The 8,669-nt window shown below is 30.3% G+C and overlaps 1 protein-coding gene across 1 annotated transcript in view; it reads right to left on the reverse strand.

Moving 5' to 3' along the window:
- Nucleotides 1–8,412, reverse strand: part of LOC132722140 (fibropellin-1-like) — a 33,220-nt gene extending 24,808 nt beyond the window's left edge. Inside the window, exon 1 of the mRNA XM_060706573.1 lies at nucleotides 8,336–8,412. Coding sequence (XP_060562556.1) covers nucleotides 8,336–8,362 — 27 coding nt within the window. The 5' untranslated portion in view covers nucleotides 8,363–8,412. The remainder of the gene's footprint in view (nucleotides 1–8,335) is intronic.
- Nucleotides 8,413–8,669: the final 257 nt, after the last annotated feature.

An 8,669-nucleotide genomic window follows, 5' to 3' on the forward strand; every position in this document is an offset into this window, starting at 1 on the left:
TTTGATAAATTGTTTCAATATTTTCCAATAATCTGATGATGTCAGGTTGTTTGATTTTAACCTTTCAGCAAGTTTGCTTGTGTGACTGGTGCGTGCATTTCTAATAAGTTGTGTTGTTTTGTTTCTTAACTGCTTATAAATAACCCAATGATGTTGATTGTTTGACTTTTTAGCTTTATCGTATGCTCCTTTGCGCTTTTTGATGTATTTTCTTATTTCATTGTGCATCCAGGGTGGATCTGTTTGTCTGATTGTAACTGTTTTGTTAGGAATTGTTGGGCTTTCTTTAGGGATTCTTATTTCTCTCTTTTTCACGTAATATTGAGTGCATATTGATTGATATCGTTATGTTTTAATGTGTTCAAGTCTAAGATTGACTTTCTGTCTAAGACTATTATAATCATCCTTATCAAATTGCCATAGTATCCTTTTTAAAGAATTAAACTTATTTTTAGTATACTTAAAGCAACAGAAAATAGGGCAGTGGTATCGTATGTTTTGATATAGGAAGGGTTCATCAACTCCACAAAAAGCAAGAAATTCCGTGGAGGAAAGAAAAGAGAGATCTAGAACAGAACTTGATGATTTGGTAAAGTGAGTTGGTTCAGTTATCAGCCGTTCTCCATGCAAATGTTATCAATCTTCTGTTTAGATGAGAGTTTCTGTGTATTAATGTAAAAGTCACCTGTAACAATAATATCTATATTAGTATCTTTAGCAAATCCAATTAAGTTTTTTATATTAGTGAGAATATTTTGAGAGGAGTTCGGTGGACGATAAAATGTACCAAGGAGAATTTTTTTGTGCTTAGGTTTAATTTCAATCCAATTGCATTCTGTGTTGGATATTTCTAAATCGATTCTTCTTATTACATTTATACTATCTTTAACGTAAACAAAAATTCCGCCATATTTATCAGTGATTCTGTCTTTTCTGTGTGGTGATGAATAGTTTTCAAAATGTATAGTTGAAGAGTCAAGGTCTGGGCTTAACCATGTTTCAGTAAAAGCTAAAATAATAATTTAAGATAGCTCAGTAAGAAGGATGTTTTTTTTTTGCTGCTTAGAAAACTCTGATCATTGTAATGAACAATTGTTAAATTATTAGCAAAAGTGTCATGAAAATTTGATGCGTTTGTAGTTGTGGACTCAGACGTGGATGTTGTTGATTCAGGCCCTGGGTTAGGATGCACATCACCACATAAGATGATCAGAAAGGATAACCACAGCAGTGTTTCAAATTTTGAAAATCGAGATAAACCTTTAAGTTTCCAGTGAAGAGCAGAGAAAAGACCTATTCTCACCCTATATACAACAATATCAATGGACATTAGGTTATTCCTGGCATGCGTAGATAATGAGGTGAGAAATCCCTACAAAGACAATGGCCGGTAAAGGAAAGAAAAAAGAATGAGAAATATTGAGAAAAAAGTAAAGTAGTTTGCTAAGATCGTATGGGCATGTAATACTACCCATATTGATAATGAAAATAAATCAAGAAGTTTGTAAGATGAGATATACATATAATAATTTATATGAAAACCAGTGGTAGCTATTTACCCGTAATATATACTTCGTATAAAAATTTCTGCATTGAATAAACTGTGAGAGATGGATAACAGTTTTGTAATGAAAACAATTTTAAAGGGACAATTTGTAGTGTATTCATATAATGTTCATAAATAAAACATGTATTCTAAATACAATAATCTTTTTTTTTTCTTTTACTTTTTAAGTTTTATTATTTTCAAGAAGGGAGAGTAACAATGACGACCCATTACTTGTTAAAAATAAGTTGCTTCCCTTGCTTCAATGACCAATGCTGTCAATCAATACACGCCTTATAATGTCGTATTGGTTTAATTGACTATATTTAGTGCGAAATCATAAGCATTTGGACGTGAGAATGTATAAAAGATCAAAGTGAAAAATATTAGATTATAGATAGGTTCATGAACAGCATTTGTGTATTTCTATCACAAAACAATATTAGTTTGTATAATTATATGATTGACTTGATTGTAACAATCTAACCATCACACACATATAATTATTAATCTTTATATAACTATGCATTCATTATTCACTTAGGACATTATGCAATGATACATATTATAAGAAGATAATAACACATATTTACATTATAAATGCCAAGTTATTGTACATCATCATCAAGACACAGATTATATAGTATCATATTTAGCTAGTCAAAGATATATACATGTCAACAAAATATTGCCCCAGTAAGAAAAAAAAACAAATAAACAAAACACTAACTTTCAACATCACCTAATTTTAACGATAAAAGAACATCATACCTGTGACAATAGAGTTGAGTATATCAAATGATACATCTATTATGTTCTCATTACAAGATACAAAAACAAAAAACAAACAAAAACAATCCACAACAAAATGTCAGTAGTGCATTGTTAAATCATAATAATTCATATTACAATGTCAGCAAATTTGAAATACATTTTGGGAAAAATGAAACCTTTGGTTTAGTAAGATTCACAGTCTGTCAAAAATAAAAATGTTGCACATGGTGTAGTTGGTTTATTTCGGTAGAGAAAATAGGTAAAACTGCATGTGAAAAACGCTTTTTCATTGACGGCTCTTTTTACAAATGAAGATAAAAATGGGTCAGGTAAATACTACATCTAGATTGGTCAAAATTTACACAACTAGTATTCACTTTTACTATGACTCAATTTACACAAATTGATAAAGGTCATGTCTTATTATCTGTGTAAGTTTTATTTTTCAGTGAAACTTCATACAATATTGGATTAAAATATTATAATGAACATTTATACAGAATTAAGGTATGCAAATATTATATTACTATGTCCCTATAAACTTATGTTTTAATATAAACAATTAATTTTTTATTATGCAGGTGAAAAAGTTCTGATTTGTTAAAGGTATAAATCTATGAAATACTAATAGACATTAGTCTAACACAAACTTAGTGTAGGTACTAGGTAGAAACATTTATGTCATCATATTATAATCAAAATATATCTAATTAGTATGTAGACAGTATTTCTAATTAAGTTCTGGTTTTATTGGTCAATGTAAATATTTTTATTAGTCTACGGAGCGAAACGCTGTAAATCTGTCATACTTTGGATTTTGATGGATTCATCCTTGCCTTTCACTTGTATGTAAATGTTACCATTGAAAGTCCAAGTTTTTTCAATGACAGAGGCAGCATTCTTCTTCAAGACACGACACTTGTAGAATAATTCATTCCTGGCTTTGGTGAGATCCTCATTTATGAATATATCAGATTTACGATCACGTAGTTTCTTTCTGCATTTTAGGAACTTGACTTTAGAGTCAAGACTTTTGAACTTAACTATAATTTCTTTAGGCCTATTTTCTTTGGATTTACCAACACGATGGGATCTATCAATTTCATCAGGGCTTATACCTACTTCACACGAATTGGCGACATCCTGAACGATCTGATCAGTGTTTTCACCTGGTTCGAAAGCGTAATTGCCGATTCTTACACATAATTTTCTACTATACTGCTCCTGTCTGTCAACCCTCGTTTCTATTTCAGAAATACTCTTACGAAGGGACTGGTTTTCCTTCTTAAGTAAAGATATTTCTTCTTTCAGAGGTTTTGTTTGTTCATCTACCTTTGTCTCTACCATTAGGGATATTTCATTGTGTATTATAGATTTCAGGACTGTTGCAATTCTAAAAATATCATTGTCGGTTAGTGCAGTAGGGGTTGACTGTTGTGTCAGAATTGGCGATGGCATGCCAGGGACCACACCGAGTACATGTTGTGGGACCGCCATAGGTTGACCTGTGTTCAGCACGGTGGAGTTGAGAGTGTTGCAATGTTGTGATGGATTAAGTACGAACTGGTTATCACCAAATGTTATATTGTGAGAGTCAGTCATGTTCAGGTCAAAATTTAGTTCATTCAATTTATAGTCAGAATCTTCAATATCACACCATGCACTACCTACACTACCTTCACTATCAGCAACAGATTCAGTATCTGTGTGTTTAGGCTTTTTCTCAGTTGAATTTTCTTGACCTGGAGACAACACTTTACGTTTATTTGAGGATGACCTTTGACCTTTTACCTGAATCTTTCTTTCTTCACTTCTCTTTTTTCCCATAATGTAACATAATTTTAACAATTGTTGTGATATATCTATATGTACGGTGCTTATTTATCGGAGTTCATATAGGTTTTGTCTAGTAGTCAATGACAGGTAAATATCAGGTAAATATCAGGTAAATATCCGGTACAACTCATAGGTGTTTACTTCCATGTAAATCACTTTTCTGCTTCATATATCATGGATTTCATCAATAGTTCATCTTTTTAGATTACCTGTATCTCATACTCGCAAAATCTTCTTGGATGCGTGAGAAATTACATGTTTTTTATCATTTTTTTATCCGCTCGAAAAATTTGAATGTTGTTACCGGAAACGGAAACCGAAATCTCGGATTAAGACTTGGGTTTCATTCTTCTCAACCTCATGAAGGATTTTAAGGCACCTTGTTTCAAATGTTAACCACATCGAGACCATATGCAGAATATATTTATACTAAAAAGTGTTGTTCTTTTTTTTGATACCTCCAAAAAAATGAAAATGTTGGTGCATTTGCAAATGGGGTACTGTAATTTACAGATGGCGAAGTGTTTAAAAATGGTGTTTTACAAATGGCGTCATGTACAAAATATGAACGAAAAATAAAAAATAACATATGTACAAAAAACTAAAATAAATTATGTATGGTGCCATGTTGAGCCCCATTTTAAATATGTTGGGAATGAAATAAAATGCAGTTAATATTTGTTTTCCAAAGAACTATAAGTATACTCTATTGCAATGATCTGGTGAAACATCAAGTTTTTCGATCGGACTATAAATAGGCTGTTTTATGGGAAACCTTCCATACTTCTTTAGAAAGAGCAAACATGAATTTATTAATGTTAAAATAATGATATCAGAGAAATGTAAGATGCTTGTTACCTGAATAAAGTAGCGATAAATGAAATGTGAAATTTTTTGTCATAAAAGTAGTCAAAACAATGTAGTATTTGACTTCCATATAACATACTAATTCACTATAACTGAACTCATCATTGCCAAAAAGCAACAGGTGAAAAAGATGGTTCAAGTAATTGGCCAATGTGTATTTTTAGGCTTTTAAGAAAAATAAAAAAAGCATAATGGGCCTTTAAAACGTTATTTTTAACCCTCGGGGGATCGATACCCCACAATCCCCTCTATATCCCCACTGAGAATTTTACATTATTCTGAAGCTCCGCTCTTAATGTGCGACTACTTAAATAGTTGATATTTTTAGTACTGCCTGTACGAACTACTACTTAAAGCCGCATTTACACCTAGCTAAATAAATGGCTCTTTCAACATATTATCAGACACACATTTGTTACTGAAACGTCTTACTTAGATTACACAGAATTTATATACCTTTGTCTATGCAAAGACTATCATATTTCTATAAAATGTGTAAATAAAAAACGGGAAAATAATGCATTTAGCTAAAAACAATGGAGTTAATGAAAGGTGTACATTCTTTTAAAATAAATGGAAAATTTGAGAAAAAAATATGTTAAGCTTAATAATTGATACAAATTTTTTATTTGATGATTTATTTGGTGAAAGTTCTTCACTTACTGATCAAGACCATTTAAATCCCTGTTGATTCTACTATAATTCAGGGCATATGTTTTGCGTCTATTTAATACCCTGATTTTTTGTTTACCATTGGCTTTGACTACAATATATTATTTAAAACATAATGAACATTCATTTTCTATGACCCCAAAGTGCGGTCGTTTGCCTGATGTTAAAAAATGCATATGTACCTGTTTAACGCACTTTGGGGTCGAAATTGGACCCCAAAGTGCGTTACGCACTATCGGGTCGGACCCCAAAGTACGTAACGCACTTTGGGGTCGAACCCCAAAGTGCGTTTGACCCCAAAGTGCGGTGTGACAATGCCTACGCCACTCGTGAGAATACTGTTTTTGAAGTTCACGAGATGAAATAAAACATCTTACACACAAAAAATAAATATTCTAGGCAATCAACACTTAAATAATGCAACATTGAATTGAATTTTGTTTGGAATGTATACTCTTTATCAATGCAAATTTTAAAAAAAACTCTGTTCCAAGCGTTCAACTTTTTAAAAGTTGTGTCGCTCAACTTTTGAAAACACAATTATATAATGCAAAAAAAAAAGTTTTACAGTTTGACAGTGTATAGGGCAAATATGTCTCATTGCTGCCTAATCGAGAGTTTAGACCTTCGGTCTTTTTTTTAATTTTTCCTATGCATTAAGTGTTCATGACAAGAGGTACAACTCATAAATGAGCATCGATATTAAAATAGTAGGAGTTGTTTCCCTTGAGATCATGACAATTTTGCTAAAATAAGTATCAGTGTTATCAATGTTATATAAATGTACAACTAGCTATCTTAGATGCATCCTTTTTTTTAATCATGAAAAATATAATTAAGCTATTATGATAATACTAATCATTAAATATTGTACAAATAATAATAATGATAATAATAAAAAACGTTAGAAAATATAATTTCAAAAAATTACTTCCAACTTTCATCCCGATTTAATAATTAAATATGATATTTACTCTGTTTGATAATAATTATGTATATTTTTTCTTCGTTAACAAAAACAGTTTAAAATGCTGAAGAAAATAATTAAGGAGATTAACTGATAAAAGAATAATTGTACTTAACTGATAAAAGAATAATTGTACTGTCCTAGGATGATAACTTGAGCCTTTGTTTACATAACAAAGACCAATAACAATGCAAAAAATAGGTTAGGCAGATCAATGCCACAACCTATAAAAATGAAAATTAAACTACATGTTATCATATGTCTTGTTAGCGCAGTAGGTAGAGCAACCGTGTCAGTAATGTGTTTTACCCGTACAGGCAGAAGTTCGACTACTGGTAAGACACATTTTTTTACCTCAGAGCAGTCAATTGTTCAAAAAAAAATTCGTATACATAGTTTATTACATTAATATGAGATCGAATATTTTATTACTCTGCGATCAAAAAATACAAAAAGAAAATAGAATAGAAATAAAAAAATATATACTATAAAATATATATTATAAGAAGAAATCAAAAAGGAAAACGAAAAATAAATAAATAATAATAATAATAAAAAACAGATAAAGAAGAAAAAACTGTGGTTATAAAATGGCACTACGTTGGGTTCGAACCTATGAGTTCAAAATATTAAAAGTTACAATGTCTTCGATCTACCGGCAGAGCCATAACGGTAATATACAATTGATACTGTAAGAATAATGCTATATAGTATATGTAAGAGTTTACTTTTACGATATCGGATAATAATCCAGAAAACCCCGTTTTTGGACTTTTCCATGTACCGTTAAGACCAAATTATCATCCTGAGACAGTAGATTATTTTTATGGTTTTCGGACCTGATTGTCCCTATATTATATATAAATTTGGATTATTTCTTTAAAAAAACGGTAACGTAAGCGTCCATAACCTATATATTACAGTAAAACGTTGAAAAATTTAAGAAAGTAAATCAAAATGATATGACACGCTACAAATTAACTTATGGTAAATAATACTAAATATATCAGAATTATACCAGCAATAATTTTCTTTTGTGTTTTGTTTCACCCTAAAAGATTATCGTTGAAGTTATGTAAGCGTATGTTTTAATCAAAGACGCCGTTGAAAAAAAAATGATTTTGAAATGATACTTTCAAAAATGTAATGATTTTTAAGTGTCAGACAACTTATGTTTTGTTTTGTTATTATGCTTACGCTGTATTCTTAAAAATGCATTAGTCCATGATTCACTTATATACTTATTAAATTTGTTACGTTTAATATAAATATGTATTTGGTGACACTGCATATCCTTGATACTATTTGTTCAAAGAATCATTCTGTAAATTTCACGGTTAATACAAATATTTTTGGTTAAACTACAACGCATCAATTGTGTATGACAATTTTAATATAAAAAAAAAATTTTGTCTTGAACTAAGCATGCGGTTGTAAAAGGATTTGGGGTCGTTTTTTGATATACACATATTTTGTGGAATATTCACATTGAAACATACACTAAATAAAGATTTCAAAAAAAAAAAATGATTAGGGTTAAATAAATAATAATTATAGGCTTTTTAGATAATTCTCAAAGAACAAACAGACATTTTGAAATTTAATAAATGTGAAAACATAAATTCTCAAGGAACAAACAGACATATTGAAATTTAATAAATGTGAAAACATACCAGAATAAAGCCCAAAAGATGTTCCATATTTCTCAGTCTATGTAAAATGTCGTCTGCTGTACTTCACACTGCAGAAATTGGCTATATTGATGCTATATATACCACGTGATGCTGTATTTTTCTTGTAATATGCTGACACAGTAATTTAATCAAAGGGCTGTAAGCACTGTGGTATTAAATAGAGGATATTTGTTTAATTCAGTGTAAGATCGGAATATATTTCACCGAGTGAGCACCAAAAGGTATATTTCACGAGTGAAATATGAACTTTTAGTGTTCACAAGGTGAAATATATTTCGATTTTACACTAAACTAAACAAATTTTCTTTTTATT

Source organism: Ruditapes philippinarum, unplaced genomic scaffold (genome assembly GCF_026571515.1).
Source record: "Ruditapes philippinarum isolate M1 unplaced genomic scaffold, ASM2657151v2 ctg1046_1_1_1_1, whole genome shotgun sequence".
Taxonomy (NCBI): domain Eukaryota; kingdom Metazoa; phylum Mollusca; class Bivalvia; order Venerida; family Veneridae; genus Ruditapes; species Ruditapes philippinarum.